The 25,716-nt window shown below is 40.7% G+C and overlaps 1 protein-coding gene across 1 annotated transcript in view; it reads right to left on the bottom strand.

Moving 5' to 3' along the window:
- Window positions 1–25,716, bottom strand: part of TMC5 (transmembrane channel like 5) — an 87,214-nt gene that overhangs the window by 38,000 nt on the left and 23,498 nt on the right. The window contains exons 2-9 of the mRNA XM_075285541.1: window positions 21,376–21,508; window positions 20,485–20,699; window positions 18,001–18,093; window positions 16,762–16,875; window positions 7,543–7,645; window positions 6,979–7,066; window positions 4,313–4,561; window positions 1,772–1,923 (exon numbers count right to left, since the gene is read on the bottom strand). Coding sequence (XP_075141642.1) covers window positions 1,772–1,923; window positions 4,313–4,561; window positions 6,979–7,066; window positions 7,543–7,645; window positions 16,762–16,875; window positions 18,001–18,093; window positions 20,485–20,699; window positions 21,376–21,443 — 1,082 coding nt within the window. The 5' untranslated portion in view covers window positions 21,444–21,508. The remainder of the gene's footprint in view (window positions 1–1,771; window positions 1,924–4,312; window positions 4,562–6,978; window positions 7,067–7,542; window positions 7,646–16,761; window positions 16,876–18,000; window positions 18,094–20,484; window positions 20,700–21,375; window positions 21,509–25,716) is intronic.

Genomic DNA, 25,716 nt, shown 5'->3' with positions numbered 1-25,716 from the left:
GTATATGATTGCAACATATATTGTTACAGAAGAAACATTAACGCAAACTCATCACATTGAAAATGCAGTGCAATCTACAAGTACTGTGGGTGCAATCTTCAGATGGCCACAAGAGGAGCTGAGCAGATTAATATATAGTTTTATAGGAAAAAGATTCAATATAACCTGTCGTTTATCCATTGGAATCTCTGCTCCTTCTATGTCCAGTGTGCGGTTCTACATAGTAAATGCGTTAAATATCTTGTATGTCTCTGTTTGTACCCTGGCATAATGTATGTTTCAAGATCAATTGAATGAGAACTTCCAGGTCTCTCAGCAGCATGTGACGCTGTAGACCATCAACTCCTCACTATGCTGCACTCCACTGGCCTCTAATATACCGCTTTTGGTTTTCTTCCTATCTTTCTGACCATTAGTGTACCACTTGCTGGTGCTATTTATTCTCCTCTTCCCCTTGCTGCTAGGGTTCCTCAGGGCTCAGTCATAGGATCCCCCCCCCCCCTTTGGCCAAACCATCAGCAGATTTGGCTTTCTGTACCATCTTTATGCTGATGACCTCTTCCCATGACATCACTCCCTACACTGCTGCAGAACACCAGTGACTTTCTCTCTGCTGTCTCTAACATCATGTCTTCTCTTTATCTGATACTCAAACTTTCAAAAACTGAACTTCTTGCGTTCCCTCCATCTACTAACCGACCAAACCCTGATGTCTCCATTTCTGTCTGTGGCCTTACTATTACACCAAGGCATTGTGCCCACTGTCTGGGGGTTGTATTTGACTTGGATCTCACCTTCACCCCACATATTCAAACACTTGTATGCTTTTGTTACCTGCACCTCAAAAACATCTCTAGAATTCGATCTTTTCTCACTTTGAAAACATCAAAAGCCTTCACTTTTGTTCTGATTTTCTCTTGTCTTGACTATTGCAATTCTATTTTAATTGAGCTTCCTCTTACTATACGTTCCCCATTGCAATCTGTCCTGAATGCAGCCACCAGACTCATCTCTCTGTCAATCCGGTACACAGACGCATCTACCTTGTGCCAGTCACTGCACTGGTTGCCCATCCATCACAGAATCCAATATAAACTTATCACCCATAAATCCATCCATAGTGCTGCACCTCCCTACATCTTCACCATCCTCCCAATCTACCCCCTGACCATCCTCTCCATTCTGCCAATGACTTTAGACTTGTTTCCTCTGATATCTGAACATCCCACTCCGTCTCCAAGACTTTTCTTGAGCTACACCGGTGCTCTGGAACACCGATACCCAACTACAGCAGCTTCAAAACTACCCTAAAATGACATTTGTTTAGGCAGGCTTATGACATGACCTGATCACATTGTTCTACAACTCTGCACACAACACTAACATTTCTTATCCTAAGCTATCCTTCCTACTCTAGGAACCTGACTCCTCCATCTAGATGTTACCCTGCACTCCACACACTTAGTATCTGTATATTCACAGATACCAGCTAGTGACAGGCTCATACAGTTTCCATTATAAGACATTTAGTACAATGGTCCAGCCATCTTTTAATAAACAAGCTCTCTTGCCTTTTGTATTTCCTTATATCCTCATAGATTGTAAGCTCTTGGGAGCATGGCCCTCACTCCTATTGTTTTGATATGTTAATTGCTTTGCACATTGTAATGTCTAATACCGTCTATTCCCTTACCTTTTAAATTCTATGTTTGGGCTATATAAAGTTATTATTAATATTATTATTAGTATTACGATTGGTAGGTCATATTACCTGAAGAGTAGGATGAGGAAACAGGTTGCCAGGTACAATCCAATGGTAAATATATATGCTAACTGCATGTTATATGGTGCTAGACTGGCATCTTTTCTGATGGTACTATTTGTATAATATCCATAGTACAGAACTGTGTTTTCAAAGTAGCCCTAAAGAAAAAAAAAAAAAACAAGTACTTGAGATACTTACAACTTTGTAAAGGAATGCAAAGATAATAAAAAGCAGCTAAGGTGTGTTCACATCCGTGTCATTTAATCCGTTTTTTTTTTTTTTAGTCCATCTTTTATCTGACAACAATGGATCCCGAGGGACCGCACTGACTGTCACGGTGTCAGTCAGGTATCCAATATTTTTTCACTGTCATCACCGGATGAATATGTTGGGCTTGCAAGACTGTCTCATCTGTAATTTTTGACAAACTCTGTGCCAACAGACTATAACACAGATGTGAACATAGCCTTACAGATGTGGAGATACCACATATATATTATATATAAATAAATATATCACCCATATATATTTATATACTTCTTCAAATAGAACACACTCTGTCCTATATAACTTGTTTAGTCGCTGAAATGGCCCAGTTTCACTCCTTGTTGCATGGTCCCAGTAGTGGGGCTTCTTCTGTAAGCTCTGTTGTTCCCAACACATGCAGTGAGCTTATAACTTAGTGATGGTTATGCAATGAAGGGGCTGCTGGTCAGGTTCAGTTTGCTAGCCAAGCCAAGTCCCACCCAAGACAAGTTCAGGATCCCCTGTAGAATGGTTTCTGTTGCTAGGTTCCACTGTGTCTGTTTTCTGGATATGCTTTGTAACTGTTGACAATGCAAAGTTTTGTTTCTTTCGCAAAGTGTATACAGTCAAAATGCTGGTTGCACCTAGGTGTTGTACCAAGGGTGCAGCATGCCCTGTGGGATGACCCCTTGCCAGCTGCAACATGACATCTGGAGTCAAGCCAGGGCAAAGTTGTGCTATATGAGAGCAGCCTTGCGCCTTTTTGGAGCAGTCAAAGTGGTGAATCCATTTGGTTGATTGGTCTAGAATGTCCAGAAAAGTAGCTACTTCATCAAGAGAGACAGGGGTCTAAGTTGTGAGTGTTGCAGGGTGCACACTAGTGACAGAAATTATGTAAGCTGAGTCCCAACTGACTGCAGTTAAAAGGGCTATGCTATGAATATATGTGTCCTCTATCCAGGGCAGAGGATACATTACTGGGGGTGGGGATCTGACCACTGAGAACCTCACAGTGCACTGCTAATTCAGGGGCCAGGAAGGCAGCTTATTTCCTTGTGGACATAGACACAACTCTGCAACTTTTCACTTCAGTGAGCAGGACTTAGCTACTGATGGCGCTCCCACTGAGGTGAAAGGGATCAGGGGTTTGTCTATGTCAGATGCTTTCACCATGTCTGCTAAAACAACCCTCGTTCTTGGCATCATCGAAAGTCTTAGCGGTCAGTAATGTATCCTCTATCCATGAATGGAGAATAGATATTTTTCATGGCATAACCCTTTAATGGTTTACGTGTGGCTCATCCTGTGTGTACTCAACGCTTGTCTTGTCAACTGCCATCATAAAAAGTATAGTTCAGTTCTAGTATTAAAGAGGATCTGGTGGTTTTCTTTTTGACATGACACTACAACTGCATCAGCCTGTATAGGTGTAACAGAACCTCTTTGCCTGTGTTTGCTTGCTTGCAGAAGAAGCTCCACTTCCAGGAGCACACAAGTAATGTGCCATCTGTACAGTTTTTACAAGTACAGTATAAGAGCAAGTTACATTCATTTACATTTGTAGGCCACTGAAGGATTTTGTATTGTCAGTAGGGATGAGCCGATCTTGAGATTTCAGGATCGTTTTTAAAATCCGATTTCCAATCATTTTCCATTCGAACCCAATCCCGATCCAAATTCCGATCCTAATGCAAGTCAATGGGATTTTTTTTAATGATCAAAAATCGGATTTTAAAAACAATCCTATTCACTACACAGCATGGAGTCCAAAAATCCCCCGGCTATCTAGTCCCCTAACTGTCTGTTTACCTGCAAAGATCCACTGCCATTCCTCGTTCTTCTCGCTCCTCTTCTCTCTCATTCACATGCCTTCAGAGCGCCGTGCGGGGCGGGACTTGTTGTGGCTTAGGAGAGTGTGGGCGGGTACAAGGCAGGGACATGTGAGTGCATCACTCACGTCTCCCCTCCCAGTACCTGCCCACACTCTCCTAAGCCACAAGCCCTGCCTTCTCCCAGCATCTCTAACACTAGCCTAGGGAGGCGGGGGCGTGCACGGCACTCTGAAGGCATGTGAATGAGAGAGAAGAGGAGTGAGAAGAACGGGGAGCGACAGCGGCAGCAGATCTGTGCAGGTAAGTTGAGTGATCAGGATCGGAATTCCGTTACCAATCTTTTTTAGGCAGGATCAGAACCCGATCGCAATCGTGAAATTTACTTGATTACCGATCAGGATCTGATCTTTTCTGATCCCAATCACGCAACCCTAATTGTCACCCTTTACCTATATCTCCCAATACTTACTGCTCCTGTAAGAAGTTCGAGACCAGTGAATGAAGAGTTGTTCGGTGGCATGTCAACAAACTGGGGGACAGTTATAAAACTGAAGTTCACCACAAATGAGAAGATGTTGAACATTAGCAGCCACTTGATAAAATTGAAATAAGAAAGAATACTTGTTCCAAATTTCCCTCCTATGACTTTTAAGGTGCCATGCCAAAGCCGAAGTTTCTCCAATGTGTCTGATGCCACCTGTTTGGATCTTCGGAAAGACTAATGAGATAGAATTTTAAAAAAAGATGTTAATAAAAATAGTACAATTGTGGTAACTCAAATTCTACAACTTTAATTCTATACCTTACTATCCATGGTTTAAGAGAGAAACGGTCTTTATTACTAAAACGCCATGCATAATTCATTATCATTTTAGTTACACCTAAAACAGTATCGGTACAGAAGAGCTTCACACTTGGGTATGCGTTAACCAATCACCGTTTTATTCAGTAAAGAATGTGTACTCATTCTTTACTGAATAAAACGGTGATTGGTTAACGCATACCCAAGTGTGAAGCTCTTCTTTACCTATACCGAAAGGGGTGGGACCCTAGCTTCATCTCACGGGATCAGCACTTGTATCCCTATAAATACCTAAAACAGTATCAATACAGTGTAATGTGCTACATCCAGTAGTACTTAATGCAATATATTAACAGACATTAAAGGTAGTCACCAGAACCCAGCATATGAACCCAGCCCCAAAGATACATGGGTTAGGGAGCAACAAGGGTGTTGCCGTTGCTCCAAAGAGGTAAGCAGCAATGCCCTCCATTGCTCCAAAGAGCTCATTTGCATACTGACTAAAACAGCAATATCTCAGCATCGGAGGTAGTGATTCAAGGGGAAAACACTGTTTGTTTGTTGACCCTAACCTAGCTGTCCATGGGATGATTTGATATGCTGGATTTTGATGACAGACATCACTTATACAATTTAGTATACAAAAGCAAATACATTTATACATGTTTAGTATGCTTGGATTCCGGCATCTCCATTTAAACTCACTAAGTATAAAGAAGTGCCCAGTATATATAGAAAAAAAGAAAGAAGAAGGTTTACTCAATGGAAAAAAATGAAAAAAGAAAAGAATATATAACTAGAGATGAGCAAACAGTATTCGAAACAGCCGTTTCGAATAGCACGCTCCCATAGAAATGAATGGAAGCGGCTGGCACACAGACTTTGCCGGCAGCCGTCCGCTTAACCCCCCCCCCCCACGTGCCGGATACGTCCATTCATTTCTATGGGAGCGTGCTATTCGCAATGGCTGTTTCGAATATTGTTCGCTCATCTCTATTATCACAATATATCACAGATATGCTCGCAACCGAACTGGTTGTCTAAAGGTGAGCACAACCCAAATATTCCTTATTGTGAGTTTTTCCTTTATGAAATTGGCACATATATAAAACGTATATATTTATTAATCATAAAAATACATAACTGGACAAAGTACAAAAAATTATATATGCAAAAGTAATAGGGGTAAGACCTGAAGAGTCATAAGTACTAGTAATACCTAAATAAGTGTGGGAGCAGGTAGTTACATTAATAAAACCGCCAAATGTGAACAAAGTCTAACAAAGCCATGACAGACGTGCTATAATCCCTACTCAACACCTGGATAAAAGGGAATACTGCCTAAACAGTTTAACGTATACCATAAGTGAAAGGAGAGAAATAAGCAAATGTAGAGACCTATGACAGTAAATGTAACTACAATACCATACCAGCTATACCACACTACCAGCAGTTACTTAGACATGCTAAGCATCATAGCATCATTACATCATGACACTCGGTGTACCCATGTCATGGCTAAGGCCCTAAACCCCTGAATCTGGGCGCATGTGCATGACGTCACCAGGAGAGCGATGGACACCATGTGGAGACCCAAAAGAGGTAACGAAAGGGGAGTATGAATGTTTTTTATGTTTATTATTTTTTTACACCTTTCCTGGACCTCCACTTATTATACTTCGGGGTATCATAAGAGACCCCAGAGTATAATAATGTCACTTTCACTTTGATATAACTTTGGCTATGTTTGCCTTAGAAACCTAGAAATTGGATAGCTAGGTTCTAGGAGCCATGAGAGTGTTCTACACCATGTCCTACACAAAATGAATCTTGGACTCGAACCGCTGAACCCAAAGCTAAATGAATCCTGAGAGGTTTCCCCATCTCTAGTTAAAATGTATTGACTTGAAGGACCACAAACAAGAAAAATTCAAGCAGTGTTGACCAACCACATGATCTTTTAAAACAGGTTTGGAACTGGTCACATTGAAATCAAATGTAAGCCAAGGGAAAATGGCAACCACTCTAGATACTGCCCTTTTACACTCTGATTTAAGTATTATTAAGTGCAGTACTAACACACTGTACCAGGGTCTTCATCAGGGCTGAATTATTGCTACTAATAAACAAGTCATTTGTTTAGGACCCTCGCACGACGCTCACAATTACTGCTATTGGTCTTATTATTATTATGAAATGTCTTAAAGGGTATGTCCACTTTGGCAGCCTTTTTAGTAAATAACCATAGAAATGTAGCAAGAAGAAGGGAAAATATGAAAAAGAAAGTAACACTGATGACCAACTTTCCACATATATATAAATATTCCACCTACTAAGTTAATACTACGCAGACATCCACCGCAACAGTCCATTTGTGAGACATCTTTTGAAGATTTCTGTTTTAGCTTCAAAACTCTGTTTCTGTGGAGAGTCATATAATTCTGTAAATCATTATATAATCCTAAGAATCATAAGCAATGGCTGGTGATGGTTTTACCTGGGTTTTTCAATAATGACCATTTAAGTATTATTCTGCAAATTGCTGCAGTGAGCTACTGAACTGCAAAGAGTGGTTCTAGCTCTAGAGGACCACAGATGACCACGGATCTATTCAGGGAAATAATCAGGAGCCGTTCCCCTTGTGATACAAAGATCCCCAGCATTAGCTATTCTCACCTCTAGTTATACAAAGTGTACAAAATGTATGAGAATTGTCAGAGTTGGTCCTCCCAGGGAACTCAAACTCTTCTACAGCAAACAAGCTGGGCTGGGATGGGCATATTATATCCCTTATGTAATAATAATAATAATGATAATAATAATAAATCAATAATTTAGAAGCATACAAAATAATAACATGAATCCTCTGTTATAAAGTGTATTACCAACATTATTACCTAAGGTTGCGTTTCTCACTCAGACATACTGGAATCTTCTGGATTTCCTTGTCTATATCATTCGCAGACATTTCCACAAGTTTTGTTATCATTTCTTCATGTTCTAATTAGATTTTATATAAATAAAAAATACTTAACATCAATGAAAAAACATGCATAAAATATAAATAAAGTAACTAAATTGATGAAACACAATTTGTAACATTAAAGAGGTTTTCTGGGCTCATAAGATCAAAGAACTCTCCTTTGGATAGGTCACCTCACCAGTTCAAGATTGTCAGGGGTCTAACAGCCCAGGCCTCCGCCAATCAGCTGTTAGAAGAGATCGCAGAGTTTAGACAAGATCTGAAAACCAAGCACAGCGCTGTACATTGTATTGGTATTGCTTGGTATTGCAGCTCTGCCTCATACCCTTGAATGGGACTGCAAATAGGTCATGCGTTCGATGAACGTAACATCACATGGCCTGTGAACAAAAGCACTACAGAGCACCACCGGGAATCCTGGGTGTCAGAAACCCACCAATCTTTGATATTATAGGTGCAGAAAACCCACTTAGGCTGGGGCCCCACATGGCAGAAAAAAAAACGCTGCACAGTCCCTGCAAAGTGGATGGGATTCTAGCGAATCCCATCCACACAATGCGGAAAAATACATGCAGTGGATATGCTACGATTTACAAAAGTGTTGTGGTTTTGGAAATCCCAGCCTGTCAATTATACCTACACAAATACCAACGGTTTCCCGATAGGTATAAAGGAAACCTCTGCGAACTTTCTCTGAAAAGCGCTGCAGGAAAAATTTCGATGCGTTGTCGATTTTTGCTGCATACCCACTATGTGGGGTTTTAGCCTTAAAGGGATTGTTTGTCCGCAAATCAATTTTTCATATGGATGACCTATCCACAGCCAAATGAACATTTGTAAATCCAATCTATGTAATGTGTATGGCCAGCTTAAGCCCTGATGCTTTTGTTCCATACACTTCACAAATTACCACCCTTGGATGTACTGATGGTATTAAATCACAAATAAATATTTAAACAAAAAAATGTGACCTGCTAAAATATTGCTTCTATTTATTTAGGGTACGTAACCCTCTTCTTAGATAGTGATATTAAAAATGTAGCGCCTGGCTAAAGATATAAATAAAATGGCTAAATACAGTACACTTTAGAGGGATACATTTTAGTTCACTCCTCCAAGCTCTGATTCTTTCTGTATAGCCACAATAAACTAAACATATACAGATTGTAGGGAAAAGAGGTAATAATTGTTTCCTCCCTCTATGAACTTCCCCTATATCTTACTGTCAATCTGTATATATCACACTGCTTATGACGTCCGCAGTGTTGGTATACCTATATAAGTACACAGACTAGGAATTTTTACAGATACACCTGTAAATACGGGGAGTTATACAGATCTATCGTCGGAACGAGGATATGTTGACTACACTCCATTCCACACAATCATGTCTTAGCTCCTTACCCAGTATTCAGTGTTCTGTTACCACCATCCCTCTGTTAAGTCAGTGTCTTAGTCTGATAGGGTCGGTCATTGGTAGCTATATATCCAGCTAACTTGCATTGGGAGTCTATGCTCTGTTGCGTCCACCTAAAGTATTCTATCCTCCTTTTTAACCCTACGCGTTTCGCCTATGTGTCAAGGCTCATCAGGGGTTTCTATGGTGGATATATCATTTGCAAGTTCTCATCTCTCCCTAGAGTCTAGGGCAAACAGGCGACCACCGTCTAGTGACGCCGCACTGATGCCCTGTTCGGTATTGAATGACCGCAGTCGCGGCTGTCTCTGCAGCGCTTGATATAGCCTAGCGCTATAGAACAATGCCTCCCACTGGGCGGGGTTTTGATCTCGCTTCTACTCCAATCACGCGATGCCACCGCACTGCTCTGTGTTAGAAGCTACACGTCATGATCCGCCCTCCCCCAGTGGAGGCGTGGTTGTCGGAGAATACGGCGGCTGTTTAAAAAGAGGCAATAAGATTACGGTAAGTACTCTGTTATGATCGGCTGTCCAAACATTAGAGAACCCTTCTCTAAAGGATCCTACAGTAGTATTATGTCTTTTATGTACATCTTAATGGAGAATCCATATATATCCCATATGTACTCGATGTATTATAACCACCCATTACTTATCAAGGATCCCATATCCATAATACTTTGTTTCTCATATGTATCGACATCTCCCTATAGATATTTTACATATACTGGTATCCAATGCATGTTTTTGAGTGTTTATTAGTTCATCCTGAACATAACAGGGTTGTTGATTACGCCTGATGCATATGTACTCCATTTTAACATTTGGAATCCCGTGCTAAACATATCTTCAACATCACTCCAAAATGATGTCCACCAACTCTTATTCATCCTGCATAGATTTCAATCTGTTATAGTTAGCATATGTTAATAAAGAAACTCCATTCTTTGTTGCATTTTGATTTAATATCTAATTGTATTATATTTTAATAAACACCTACATGCAACCTGATTGCGGTTTTTGTTGCGTTTTTATTGAGTCTTGTTCTATACCTATAGGAAACACGACTATCTCTATGTTGTTATACTATTATAAAGTGTCTATCCTTTCTATATCTAATTTATATAGATACTCCTCTAATATACATTATCTATTATGGTTACCTTATAAAAACTAAGGGTATCCAGATATAGGTGATTAATATGGTTTTGTATTATGGGGACTCTAAATGATTCCATTATTGATGTCTCATATAGACGTATTCCTGAACTTTTGAAATCACCAGTTCCAGTCCTGGTTTTTTTTTTCTTGTGGCTCTAAATCCTAATTGATCTTACTACTAGTATTTTTGAAATCACCAGTTCCAGTCCTGGTTTTTTTTTGTGTTACATGTGGATCTATATCTTCATTGATGTTACTACTACTACATAGATCACATCAAAAAAGAATGGAAAGATAATTCTTCATTTAGGCCGTTTGGATTCAGTGTGTTCAAACGATAAATCCAACGGCTTTCCTGCTGAAGTATCCTTCTTTCATAATTGCCACCTCTTGGTGACGGCTCTACTTTTTCCAGTACCAAGAAACGAATGCTTCCCGGTTCTCCCAGATGGTAAGTATTTACATGATTGGCAACTGGAGTATCCGATTTCCTATTTATGTCACCAATATGTTCAAGAATACGTCGCCTCAATTCTCTATTGGTTTTTCCTACATACTGTTTTGTACAGATACAAGTCATTAGGTACACCACACCTTTTGTTTTGCAATTAGCCAGACATCTGACCGGAAACGACTTATCCAAAAATTCATTCCTATATGTTCTGTTTAGGTCTATGTAATCACACGCTCTACAGGTACCACATCTTTTGGTTCCCTTGCTTCCACTCCTACCCAGCCATGTTTCATTCCTCACTGGTACATAGTGGCTATGCACCAGTTGGTCCTTAAGATTTTTACCTCTCCTGAATGTAATTTGAGGTTGTGTGCCTATACATTCCCCCACATCTGGATCTAGGCCTAAGATATTCCAATATTTTTTCAAAATTGCCCAGATCTGACTATTTGCACAATCATATGTGCCAATTATTCGAGTCTGTTCCATCTCATCTCTTTTACGTGGTACTAGGAGAGATGTTCTTTCCTGTGTTCTGGCATAATGATATGCCTGTTTCAGAATGTCATCAGGGTAACCCCTTTCTCTGAATCTTTGTCTAAGGTCATCGGATGCTCTTTTAAATTCCATCTGTGTTGAGCAATTTCGACGCATTCTTAAATATTGTCCCTTTGGTATGCCTCTACGCAGAGGTGGGGGATGCCAACTGGACCACTTCAGAAGGCTGTTTGTGGACGTTTTCTTTCTGTGTACTTTCGTAGATAGGCGACCATCCGATCCCTTGGTGATTAAAAGATCAAGAAAAGCAAGTGATGTTTCGTGTATTTCAAAGGTAAAAAATAAACCAAAATCATTTTCATTCAAAATGGCTACCAGTTCTTTAAATCGTTCTGCTGTATCCTGCCATAGTATGAAGATATCATCTATAAAGCGTAACCAGACTAAAGCTGCGCCCACTCGCGACTCCAAATGTTCCGAGAACACCACGGACCTCTCCCACCAGCCCAGGTAGAGATTTGCGTGAGATGGCGCACAAGGGCTGCCCATCGCAACTCCCCTGAGCTGGCGGAAGAACTTCTGATTAAACATGAAGAAATTGTGCTCCAACACAAAACGTAGGAGGGCGATGGTAAACTGACTGTGGCCGGTGTACTGATTGCCTCGCATGCCGAGGAACCCCTCCACAGCACTACATCCTTTGTCGTGTGGGATTGAACTATATAGGGCCTCGACATCGAGACTAGCCAACAATGTACCCGGCTCACAGACAATGCCCTCCAGTTTGAGGAGCACGTCCGTGGTGTCCCGGACATATGATGGTAATTGGGCCACGAATGGGCGCAGGATCTGGTCACAATACATGCTTGCGTGGTGTGTCAGGCTATCAATGCCTGACACTATTGGTCTCGCTTTTAGGGGGGTTGTCCCCTTGTGAACTTTAGGAACTGTATAGAAAGTCGCTACCTGTGGTGCATTTGGTAGAAGGAAGTCAAATTCTGCCTGTGTAATGTACTCCCTCTCTTTTGCTTCCTGGAGAATTATTTTTAATTCTCTCAAATATTCTTTCATCGGGTTTGCCGGTAATCTCATATATCCTGATGTATCACATAAGATGCTCTCACACATCTTCACGTAGTCCTGTGAACCGGGTACATTGTTGGCTAGTCTCGATGTCGAGGCCCTATATAGTTCAATCCCACACGACAAAGGATGTAGTGCTGTGGAGGGGTTCCTCGGCATGCGAGGCAATCAGTACACCGGCCACAGTCAGTTTACCATCGCCCTCCTACGTTTTGTGTTGGAGCACAATTTCTTCATGTTTAATCAGAAGTTCTTCCGCCAGCTCAGGGGAGTTGCGATGGGCAGCCCTTGTGCGCCATCTTACGCAAATCTCTACCTGGGCTGGTGGGAGAGGTCCGTGGTGTTCTCGGAACATTTGGAGTCGCGAGTGGGCGCAGCTTTAGTCTGGTTACGCTTTATAGATGATATCTTCATACTATGGCAGGATACAGCAGAACGATTTAAAGAACTGGTAGCCATTTTGAATGAAAATGATTTTGGTTTATTTTTTACCTTTGAAATACACGAAACATCACTTGCTTTTCTTGATCTTTTAATCACCAAGGGACCGGATGGTCGCCTATCTACGAAAGTACACAGAAAGAAAACATCCACAAACAGCCTTCTGAAGTGGTCCAGTTGGCATCCCCCACCTCTGCGTAGAGGCATACCAAAGGGAAAATATTTAAGAATGCGTCGAAATTGCTCAACACAGATGGAATTTAAAAGAGCATCCGATGACCTTAGACAAAGATTCAGAGAAAGGGGTTACCCTCATGACATTCTGAAACAGGCATATCATTATGCCAGAACACAGGAAAGAACATCTCTCCTAGTACCACGTAAAAGAGATGAGATGGAACAGACTCGAATAATTGGCACATATGATTGTGCAAATAGTCAGATCTGGGCAATTTTGAAAAAATATTGGAATATCTTAGGCCTAGATCCAGATGTGGGGGAATGTATAGGCACACAACCTCAAATTACATTCAGGAGAGGTAAAAATCTTAAGGACCAACTGGTGCATAGCCACTATGTACCAGTGAGGAATGAAACATGGCTGGGTAGGAGTGGAAGCAAGGGAACCAAAAGATGTGGTACCTGTAGAGCGTGTGATTACATAGACCTAAACAGAACATATAGGAATGAATTTTTGGATAAGTCGTTTCCGGTCAGATGTCTGGCTAATTGCAAAACAAAAGGTGTGGTGTACCTAATGACTTGTATCTGTACAAAACAGTATGTAGGAAAAACCAATAGAGAATTGAGGCGACGTATTCTTGAACATATTGGTGACATAAATAGGAAATCGGATACTCCAGTTGCCAATCATGTAAATACTTACCATCTGGGAGAACCGGGAAGCATTCGTTTCTTGGTACTGGAAAAAGTAGAGCCGTCACCAAGAGGTGGCAATTATGAAAGAAGGATACTTCAGCAGGAAAGCCGTTGGATTTATCGTTTGAACACACTGAATCCAAACGGCCTAAATGAAGAATTATCTTTCCATTCTTTTTTGATGTGATCTATGTAGTAGTAGTAACATCAATGAAGATATAGATCCACATGTAACACAAAAAAAAACCAGGACTGGAACTGGTGATTTCAAAAATACTAGTAGTAAGATCAATTAGGATTTAGAGCCACAAGAAAAAAAAAACCAGGACTGGAACTGCTGATTTCAAAAGTTCAGGAATACGTCTATATGAGACATCAATAATGGAATCATTTAGAGTCCCCATAATACAAAACCATATTAATCACCTATATCTGGATACCCTTAGTTTTTATAAGGTAACCATAATAGATAATGTATATTAGAGGAGTATCTATATAAATTAGATATAGAAAGGATAGACACTTTATAATAGTATAACAACATAGAGATAGTCGTGTTTCCTATAGGTATAGAACAAGACTCAATAAAAACGCAACAAAAACCGCAATCAGGTTGCATGTAGGTGTTTATTAAAATATAATACAATTAGATATTAAATCAAAATGCAACAAAGAATGGAGTTTCTTTATTAACATATGCTAACTATAACAGATTGAAATCTATGCAGGATGAATAAGAGTTGGTGGACATCATTTTGGAGTGATGTTGAAGATATGTTTAGCACGGGATTCCAAATGTTAAAATGGAGTACATATGCATCAGGCGTAATCAACAACCCTGTTATGTTCAGGATGAACTAATAAACACTCAAAAACATGCATTGGATACCAGTATATGTAAAATATCTATAGGGAGATGTCGATACATATGAGAAACAAAGTATTATGGATATGGGATCCTTGATAAGTAATGGGTGGTTATAATACATCGAGTACATATGGGATATATATGGATTCTCCATTAAGATGTACATAAAAGACATAATACTACTGTAGGATCCTTTAGAGAAGGGTTCTCTAATGTTTGGACAGCCGATCATAACAGAGTACTTACCGTAATCTTATTGCCTCTTTTTAAACAGCCGCCGTATTCTCCGACAACCACGCCTCCACTGGGGGAGGGCGGATCATGACGTGTAGCTTCTAACACAGAGCAGTGCGGTGGCATCGCGTGATTGGAGTAGAAGCGAGATCAAAACCCCGCCCAGTGGGAGGCATTGTTCTATAGCGCTAGGCTATATCAAGCGCTGCAGAGACAGCCGCGACTGCGGTCATTCAATACCGAACAGGGCATCAGTGCGGCGTCACTAGACGGTGGTCGCCTGTTTGCCCTAGACTCTAGGGAGAGATGAGAACTTGCAAATGATATATCCACCATAGAAACCCCTGATGAGCCTTGACACATAGGCGAAACGCGTAGGGTTAAAAAGGAGGATAGAATACTTTAGGTGGACGCAACAGAGCATAGACTCCCAATGCAAGTTAGCTGGATATATAGCTACCAATGACCGACCCTATCGGACTAAGACACTGACTTAACAGAGGGATGGTGGTAACAGAACACTGAATACTGGGTAAGGAGCTAAGACATGATTGTGTGGAATGGAGTGTAGTCAACATATCCTCGTTCCGACGATAGATCTGTATAACTCCCCGTATTTACAGGTGTATCTGTAAAAATCCCTAATCTGTGTACTTATATAGGTATACCAACACTGCGGACGTCATAAGCAGTGTGATATATACAGATTGACAGTAAGATATAGGGGAAGTTCATAGAGGGAGGAAACAATTATTACCTCTTTTCCCTACAATCTGTATATGTTTAGTTTATTGTGGCTATACAGAAAGAATCAGAGCTTGGAGGAGTGAACTAAAATGTATCCCTCTAAAGTGTACTGTATTTAGCCATTTTATTTATATCTTTAGCCAGGCGCTACATTTTTAATATCACTATCTAAGAAGAGGGTTACGTACCCTAAATAAATAGAAGCAATATTTTAGCAGGTCACATTTTTTTGTTTAAATATTTTGTTCCATACACCATCATAACCTCCGGTAAGTTATTTACGATGGCCAGCATGGTTTTCCTCTGTATTATCTCTGTAAATGACCACCACAGGGATTTTTCACTTTCAGAACAATGCTCTGTGTTGGTCAGGAAAAGGAGAGCTACAGCAATATTACATTATTTCCTTTTCATAACCTGAAAATAGTCAAAACAGGAAGAATCCCACTGAGATGTACGGTATGTTATCAGGCTACATACAGGCTAGCGATAGGTGCAAGAATAAGAACTACTTGCCTTGGACAAATGTAATGAAATACATCAGTATAGAATATGGCTGTTGTTATAACGCTTTCATAAGCTGGCCATATGTTGTTATGAAAGGGTTAATAGCATCAAGTGTATTGATTATAAATACTTCAATAGCAAGCATTGCATTACATCACACAGCACTGATAAGGAGTGAGATTACTGGGTTTTCCATTCATTTATAGTTGCTCATACATCATTCGGTGTATTCCCAAGAGCGATTCATAAAAAACTATTCTTTAAGGCTATGTCCCCACATTGCAGAATCCCAGTGTTTTACAGTACCAGCAAAGTGTAAAAGATTTTGGTTAGTCTCAGCTACACACTGGGAAAAAAAACCTGGAGAAAAGCAAATGTAAAAAAAAAAAAAAGAACGTGTACATACCTTCTCCTACATGTGAAAGCTTCCATAAGAACTGCACCATTTTTAAAAAAAAAAAAAAACACTGCTTGATTAACCCCACCTTGGGCTTGCATGATACTTTTAGGACAATTGGTCCTTTTTTTCTCTAAAATTTATTGGTGAGTCTTATTTCTGCAAACAACATTGTAGTCAGATATTTGCTGGAGCTTCTTATAACCCCATCACACCCAACAATAAAAATACCATAAACTAAAAAGATGTATGTAAAGGAAACTGACCATGTCACTTCAGAAAGCACCAAGGCCCCTTCCCTCAGCTGACTACTGGGGGATCCAGGAGTCGGACCCTCACTAATCTGATATGGATAGCCTATCCTAAATCCTGTATTATTACATATCCTTGGTGACCAGCACCATTTCCGTTATTCACACAAGTTTATCCGGCCATAACTACTCACCTTTTTTATTGCTATATTCTATCTGCCTCTCCAGCGAGGGGTCTACTGAGATGGTTGTAAGCCTCTGTGCTTGTGCTGGAACCACAGACTGTCGCATTGACCGTCTCCTTAGAACTACGTAAGATACAAAAATGTCATTAAAAGTGTGTCTTAAATAAAATTTTTGATATAAACTATAACAAATGAATACATTGTCTACCAATAAGTATTTGGACACCTGTGGTAGAATAGAAAAACAACATTTAATCATATACAATAGTTGGTAGAGCCTCCACAAGAGGCAAATACAGCCTTAACCCTCCGCGGCATGCTTTCCTCAAGTCCTTGTATGACGGCTAGTGGTATTTTATACCATTCGGCTTGGAGAAGACAGGTAAGTTCTTTCACCGATTTTGGACGGTTGCAGTTTTGGGGGTCTGCCGACTCAGGGCATGTTCCTACAATCACCGTTCACCTTCCACTTCGTAATCACATAGGCCACAGTCGATTTTGGGTAATTCAGTTCGCTTGCTTTGTCCCTTAAGGATCGACCTTTTCTGTGGTAGCCCACAATTACCCCTTTCTCAAAATCGGACAACTTTGCACTTTGTGGCATCTTGTATGCGACTAATGCCCATGCTGTTTCCTACAGTGGAAGGCATGACCTACATCACGACCACAGATATCTTCATTTGCATGGGTGTCCAAATACTTATTGGTAGACAGTGTTTTGCAACTTGTTCCTCACAATACAGGAAATCTTTGATAAAACAGGACCCTTCATGTAGCTATGCTTTTCTCATTTAATTTTTTTTATATTGAGTAACATTTAAAAGCAGAAAATTTGGCAGAAATAAGCAGCTAAGGGGGTATTCTTATTACTGACTTCTCAGGCATTTCCACATGTCCCATCACTGTTTTTGTAACTCCCTTTAGATACAAGTGGAGAAAGCTGTGCACCTAAGGAAACTCGCGGACCCCATAGAATATAATGAGGTCTGTGTGGTTGTTGCACAAAACATATGGAGAGAAAAGTGCTGCTTGCAGAACTTTTCTCTCCACATGTTTCATCCGGAAACCACACGGATCCCATTATAGTCTATTGGGTCCGCAGGTTTCCTAGGTAACCATTTTTTATTTGTATAAGTTTCCGATCAGGGGATCCCAAAGCAGACTTCCGAATGGAAACCTGAACGCAGATGTGAACCAGGCCTTAGACAGTAAAAGTAAATCAGGTCCACTGTAGATCTGTAAACATACCCCCTTCTGAAACATCAATTGCACTGTCTGCATCTTGGTCTGGGTCGAGGTGAGAAGACCTATAATCCACATCTGGTTCAAATGAAGGGTTAACTAGGAAATAAAATTACATTATTGTAAAACGCCCTTCAGGACAATACAACATTGTGGCAATTTCTATATACTATAATATATAATATATACTATACTCATAATATACCCTAACAGGTCATATTTTATACACAAATATATGAAATGGGCCATGAGCATCACACGGTGAAATTTTTTTCTGTTTTTAGGTGTTAAGTCATTGTTCCATTTTCTCATTGAACAATGACTGTGAAAAAAAATTATGACTAATGGCCATGCAATGGCTGTTTTTGAAACAGCTATCACAGGGCTATTATATAACCCGTGTATCTCAATGGGTCTATTCACATGGCTCTATCTTAGTTCATTATGACGGTCAAAGATAATGCTGTGAAAACACAGCCCTGTAAATATGCAAATTGGGGCAGATTTATTATGCCTTGTACACCAGTTTTCTTTAAAAAATCTGATCTATACAGTGCCTACAAGTAGTATTCAACCCCCTGCAGATTTAGCAGGTTTGATAAGATGCAAATAAGTTAGAGCCTTCAAACTTCAAACAAGAGCAGGATTTATTAACAGATGCATAAATCTTACAAACCAAAAAGTTATGTTGCTCAGTTAAATTTTAATAAATTTTAAACATAAAAGTGTGGGTCAATTATTATTCAACCCCTAGGTTTAATATTTTGTGGAATAACCCTTGTTTGCAATTACAGCTAATAATCGTCTTTTATAAGACCTGATCAGGCCGGCACAGTTCTCTGGAGTTATCTTGGACCACTCCTCCATGCAGATCTTCTCCAAGTTATCTAGGTTCTTTGGGTGTCTCATGTGGACTTTAATCTTGAGCTCCTTCCACAAGTTTTCAATTGGGTTAAGGTCAGGAGACTGACTAGGCTACTGCAACACCTTGATTTTTTCCCTCTTGAACCAGGCCTTGGTTTTCTTGGCTGTGTGCTTTGGGTCGTTGTCTTGTTGGAAGATGAAATGACGACCCATCTTAAGATCCTTGATGGAGGAGTGGAGGTTCTTGGCCAAAATCTCCAGGTAGGCAGTGCTATCCATCTTCCCATGGATGCGGACCAGATGGCCAGGCCCCTTGGCTGAGAAGCAGCCCCACAGCATGATGCTGCCACCACCATGCTTGACTGTAGGGATGGTATTCTTGGGGTCGTATGCAGTGCCATCCAGTCTCCAAACGTCACGTGTGTGGTTGGCACCAAAGATCTCGATCTTGGTCTCATCAGACCAGAGAACCTTGAACCAGTCTGTCTCAGAGTCCTCCAAGTGATCATGAGCAAACTGTAGACGAGCCTTGACATGACGCTTTGAAAGTAAAGGTACCTTACTGGCTCATCTGGAACGGAGACCATTGCGGTGGAGTACGTTACTTATGGTATTGACTGAAACCAATGTCTCCACTGCCATGAGATCTTCCCGGAGCTCCTTCCTTGTTGTCCTTGGGTTAGCCTTGACTCTTCGGACAAGCCTGGCCTCGGCACGGGAGGAAACTGTCAAAGGCTGTCCAGGCCGTGGAAGGCTAACAGTAGTTCCATAAGCCTTCCACTTCCGGATGATGCTCCCAACAGTGGAGGCAGGTAGGCCCAACTCCTTGGAAAGGGTTTTGTACTCCTTGCCAGCCTTGTGACCCTCCACGATCTTGTCTCTGATGGCCTTGGAATGCTCCTTTGTCTTTCCCATGTTGACCATGTATGAGTGCTGTTCACAAGTTTGGGGAGGGTCTTAAATAGTCAGAAAAGGCTGGAAAAAGAGATAATTAATCCAAACATGTGAAGCTCATTGTTCTTTGTGCCTGAACTACTTCTTAATACTTTAGGGGAACCAAACAGAATTCTGGTGGTTTGAGGGGTTGAATAATAAATGACTCTCTGAATAAACTTTTCACAATTTAAAAAAAAAATTAAACAAAGAAATAACATTCTTTTTTGCTGCAGTGCATTTCACACTTCCAGGCTGATCTACAGTCCAAATGTCACAATGCCAAGTTACTTCTGAATGTGTAAACCTGCTAAATCTGCAGGGGGTTGAATACTACTTGTAGGCACTGTAAGTCTTGTACGTTAAGATGTTTTTAAATATTCTTCACCAGCTCCTTTTACCCAAAAATGGGTTGGGGTAAGGGCAAGCAGGGGCAGGTTACACGCTGGTGAACATTTTCCCCAAGACACACACACCGGTGGAGCGTGAGAAGGCATGTGTCTCGTCATAAATGAGGCGCACCCTACACCAGCTTCGAGGCAATGAAGGCCGGTGTGAGGAATACTAGACTTCATAAATATGCCCCACTGAAATCAATATTTCATGTGAATAAGCCCTAACAGTTGTTTTTATCTGCAGTCTAAATTATGATAATGAAATCCTGGGAATCAGTAAGAAAGGTTTTGTACTTACAGCGCCCAATGTTGTATGGCTCATCTACTGATGGAGGGTATCTTGGGATCTCTAGATTATAATCCATGTCTAACTGTACATCATTCACTGGCATCCTGGTCCCTGTTGGTCCTTGACTCCCCCTCCAGTCTCCCCTTTGCACTGGATAACCAACATCATCATCGTCATCTTCATATGGATTGTTGTGGAAGGATGACTGCTGCCTGAATGAAGGCCTGTTTGTGGATCATTTTATGTTACTAAATCACATAAAATCCCATCAGTTCCAGATTTAGCTCAAAAAAACATATACATAGTTGCCAACTGTCAAAAACTTTCCACAAAACTGTCCCTAATTTCCAGCAACAGTCCTAGCAAATTTAAGCAGTCCCATCCCGGAAAAGGGAGCAGCTAACTAAACCTTGTCCCAAAGTAGGCCCAGTTGGTTTAGTGGCATAGATCAGGGAGTGTCCAGGGAAGGCTTGCCCAGGTTAGACCCGCGGTGGGACTCAAACATCCCTATTTTACCAACTGCAAAGTAAGTAAGCATATAAATAGTGTATGTCAACTGTGATAGAGAGTATTAAGGGAGCGGTTAATCTGGCGTAAATTATGGGAGACCTGTAGGATTTGTCTGATTTGTGATAAGGTGCAGACCTGGTAATAAATCAGATGAATCATCTGCTATTGAAAGGGACATCAAGACTGGCATACAATACGCCAGTCTAGATGAATTCCCCCGCCTGGCGGACTGTGCATGAGATAAGAGACTTATATTCTGTGAGATAAGAAAAGCACATTCTGAGTACAGACACTAATGGATATATTGACCATGTTTCATGTTGGTGTGATAGAAGAAGCTAGAAATATGAGAAAGAAAATAAAATCATTCATAAAATAATGTCGTCATACCCCCGGTTAATCTGCAGAGTTTCGGAGTCATGGTAAGCAGGGTTGTAGACGCCATCGTTGTACGCCATGATGAGGTCACTTTCTATGTTCTGCACTTCTGAAATCACCTTTAAACATTCACTTCCATGTTAATCTGAAAAAAGTATTAAAATAGTGTTAAGTCAAATCAGATAAACTACAGGATAATACCACAAGTGGATCCACATCATTTTAGATAGGGACCTGAACTTGTCAAAATTGTACCCACCTAGTCATACAGATTTTTTTCCATATCTCACCAACATTATCACAAAATGTTGTGTGTTGTGTAAAGTTATAAAATATCATAATATTATAATTGGGAGATTAGTGTAGTGTTAGTGATGCTAACTAGTAACTAGTCAGGGATAGGGTTCAGGTTGGTGGGTAAGGCCGCACGTAGAGGAAGCAAAAACGCTATACTTTACAATGCCAGCTAAGTGAACTAAACTAAAAAACTGAATTAAAATCTATTCAGTTTCCAGGTCAATGGGATAATACTGAACTATGTTCAAAGACTATTGGCGTAAACCTATGTGGATATGGTAATTTTTTATTTCTTTTTAAGTCTAGTATTTTAAAATGTAGGTAGGCCAAAGCAACAACTCCGCTCCTCCACTCCCACAACCCAACTCCATCTCCAAATGCTGATTCAACTTGTTCATAAATAGCTGACAGCTTGGGATTTCGACTCCTCTCCCTGGGAATCTAGTTTAGTGGATGTTTTGTTTTAGTGGTAGGACTGCCGAGGTCAAGTCTTCCCTTTACAGTGACGTGCTTATGCAGAGGCAGAAAGTTTTCAGGATAGGCAGTGCAATCATGAGAGCCCGCCAACCAGGAACCTGTCTGTGCAGCTAACACTGGATGGAATCTGGTTAGATAGGTGAAATGTGTCTGCCTCCCTTACCATGACAAAAAAAGCCAGTATTACTCTCGTGTATTACTCTCGTGTATTATTCTCGTGTAAGCTGTACAACTGGCAAATCCTCAAATGCAATAAATCCAAAGCTGCAGGATTTATTGAGCACAACCACCAGGAAATTTTTTAAAAAAATCCAAATCTCTCATATATCAAAATGTATTGCCGTACAACAAGTTTTGGAGGCTGATTTGGTACCCTTGGAATGAGTTGTAACTTGCAAACTATTCATACCCCTTGAACTTTTTCACATTTTGTCACCTGACAACCACAAACTTAAATATATTTTATTTAGATTTTCATTGATTTAATTATGAAGTGGAACGAAAATGATCCATGATTTCCAAAATTTTAATCAAATAGAAATCTGAAAAGTGTGATGTGCAAAAGTATTCAGCCCCCTAGATCCATACTTTGTAGAGTCACCTTTCGCTGCAATTACACCTGCAAGTCTTTTGGGGTATGTCTACCAGTTTTGGCTATCTAGAGACTGAGATTTTGCCTATTCATCTTTTCAAAATAGTTCAAGCTCAGCCAGATTGGAAGGAGACGTCTGTGAACAGCAATTTTCATATCTTGCCACAGATGCTCAATGGAATTTAGGTCTGGACTTTGACTCGGCCATTCTAACCCAAGAATATTCTTTCATCTAAACCATCCCACTGTAGCTCCGGCCGTATGTTTAGGGTCATTGTCTTGCTGAAATGTGAATCTTCTTCCCAGTCTCAAGTATTTTGCAGCCTTCAACAGGTTTTCTTCCAGGATTGCCGTGTATTTAGCTCCATCCATCTTCCCATCAACTCTGACAAACTTCCATATTCCTGCTGAAGAAAAGCCTTCCACAGCCTGATGCTGCCACCACCATGTATCCCAATCCCCATTCTGGTGTGTTTAGGGTGATGAGCAGTGTTACTTTTCTACACACTTTGCCTTTAAGCCAAAAAAGTTCAACTTTGGTCTCATCCAATCAGAGCTCCTCATTCCATATGTTTGCTGTGTCCTCTATATGGTTTGTGGGAAACTTCAAATGTCACTTCTTATGTCTTTCTTTCAACAATGGTTTTCTTCTTGCCACTCTTTCAAGAAGACTAGATTTATGGAGTGCACAACTTATAGTTGTCCTGTTGACCGATTCTCCCACCTGAGCTGAGGATTTCTGCAGCTCCTCCAGAGTGACCATGGGCTTCTTGGCTCCCTCTCTGACCAGTGATCTCCATACTTGATATGTTAGTTTAGGTGGACAGCCATGTCCTCGTAGGTTTGCAGTTGTAGAATACTTTTTCTGTTTTTAGGTGATGGATTGAACAGTGCTCCTTGGGACACTCAAAGCTTGGGATATGTTTTCATAACCTAACCCTGCTTTAAACTTCTCCACAACTTCATCTCTGACCTGTTTGGCGAGTTCCTTGGTCTTCAAGATGCAGTTTGTTCACTAGTGTTCTCTAACAAACCACTGAAGCCTTCGCAGAACAGGTGTATTTATATTGAGACCACATTACACACAGCTGGACTCTATTAACTAATTAAGTGACTTCTGAAGGCAACTGTGTGCACTGGATCTGATTTAGGGGTCTCAAAGTACAGTGGGCTGAATACTTTTGCACATCACACTTTTCATATTTTTATTTGATTAAAATTTGGAAAATCATGTATCATTTTCCTTCCACTTCACAATTATCTGCTACTTTGTGTTGGTCTATCACAAATGCCAATAAAATACATTTTAGTTTGTGGTTGTAAATTTGCCATTGTAAATTTGATGATCTAGGTGACTTGAATTGTACTGGTGGTTGCATCCATCAAATCATGCATTGTTAGATCAACTGCTTGTTTGGGGGAGATCTCCTCTCCAGGTCTACAGGTTGGAGCAGCAGCTGCTTGAATTGGTTGAAGGACTGGGTTTAAGAACAACTACCCTATGTCCTAGTTACAAATACCTTTTACTAGACAAAATATTGATTGTGTAGTACACATTGATGCATATGACTGGTTTCCATTTGAGAAAAATGCAAGGACAAGCAAGAAGTTTCCAAGTTCTGACCTGTCACATAACAGGAAACAGAGAGTCAGCGCGGTGCTTTACCAGGAAACAAAAAAACTCTTATTTGTTTGAACAGGTGTCTTGGCTACAATATTAACCCCACATACAATTAGTCACTGACGTCTGTAGTTAGTCACATTAACCAGCTACTTTACTACTCTGACAGAACAGTCTGCTGAACTTGTACTCAACCTGGATACGTTTGATGGTAACAAGAGATTCAGTCATTCTTCAGGAGGTGACTGTATAGAAACACAGTTTTAGGTTGGCTTTATGTAATTTCCGGGGAACTTAGGGTGGTCTTACACGACCGTAGTTTAAGACCGCAAATGGTCCGCAATTGAGAGTTTTCAATTTGCGGACACATTATACTCAATGTGGCCTCTTACACCACCGGATATTTTGTCCGTGGTGTGCTGGGCCGCAACCGAGGTCCACACTTTTTAGAACATGTCCGTAATGGACGCAATTCACGGCACTGCACGGACTCACCCATAGAACTCTATGGGCGAGTGCGGCAGTTTACGGGCATCTGCGGAGTGTATGTTGATGATCAGCAACTAGTGTTGCTGATCAGCAACATGCGGACCATAAAAGCATTACGGTCGGGTAAGACCAGCCTTAACCGCATAATACATGAACAAACCGGATCTGTCAAAAATGGGAGACACCCTTTGCATTGACTATCTTCTCTTGATAACATAGGTGGCTCCTGTATTTGGGACTCAATTTCGGACATTTATATACCCTAACAGGATATATGTGAGGAGGTTGTCCTGATAAAACAATCAATCAATCAATCAATCAATCAATCAATCAATCATTAAAGTAGTACTGGTTACAGAATTGCTGGAGATCTGACTGCTGAGACCACAGCAATAGTGAGAATGAGGCCCAGATGTCCATCAGCATCTTCCCTGTGAATATAGTGTCAGTGTGCTTGCATGACCAGGGCTCCATGGGTGGTTGTGATCCCAGATTACGGGCCCAGAAGCCCAATAGAAGTGAACTGAGTGCTAGTCTTTCAAGCGCACTGATACTTCATTACCAGGGAGGATTTATGGGGACTTTTGGGCCCCTGTTTGTTGGAGGTCCCAGGAGTCGGACTCCCAGCAATCTCACACTTATTTGTGGCTGTAATGGCAAAACGCCTTTAAGGCTGGAGACATATAGGCAGTAATCACAGTGGGTTAGGTTCTACAAACCTAGTCATCTATAGTAGCAGCAATGTACATAAGACGTAAACAAATCTGATCCACATGATGCGGGTTTAGAACCCACAGTGCTAAGCGACCTGCGACGTGTCAGTTATTGCTGCGGGATTTAATCTGTGGCTTTAAACCTTTGCAATGCCGCCTTCTTG

This window comes from Leptodactylus fuscus, chromosome 8, assembly GCF_031893055.1.
Source record: "Leptodactylus fuscus isolate aLepFus1 chromosome 8, aLepFus1.hap2, whole genome shotgun sequence".
NCBI lineage: Eukaryota > Metazoa > Chordata > Amphibia > Anura > Leptodactylidae > Leptodactylus > Leptodactylus fuscus.
This window is presented reverse-complemented; position numbering and strand designations above follow the sequence as displayed.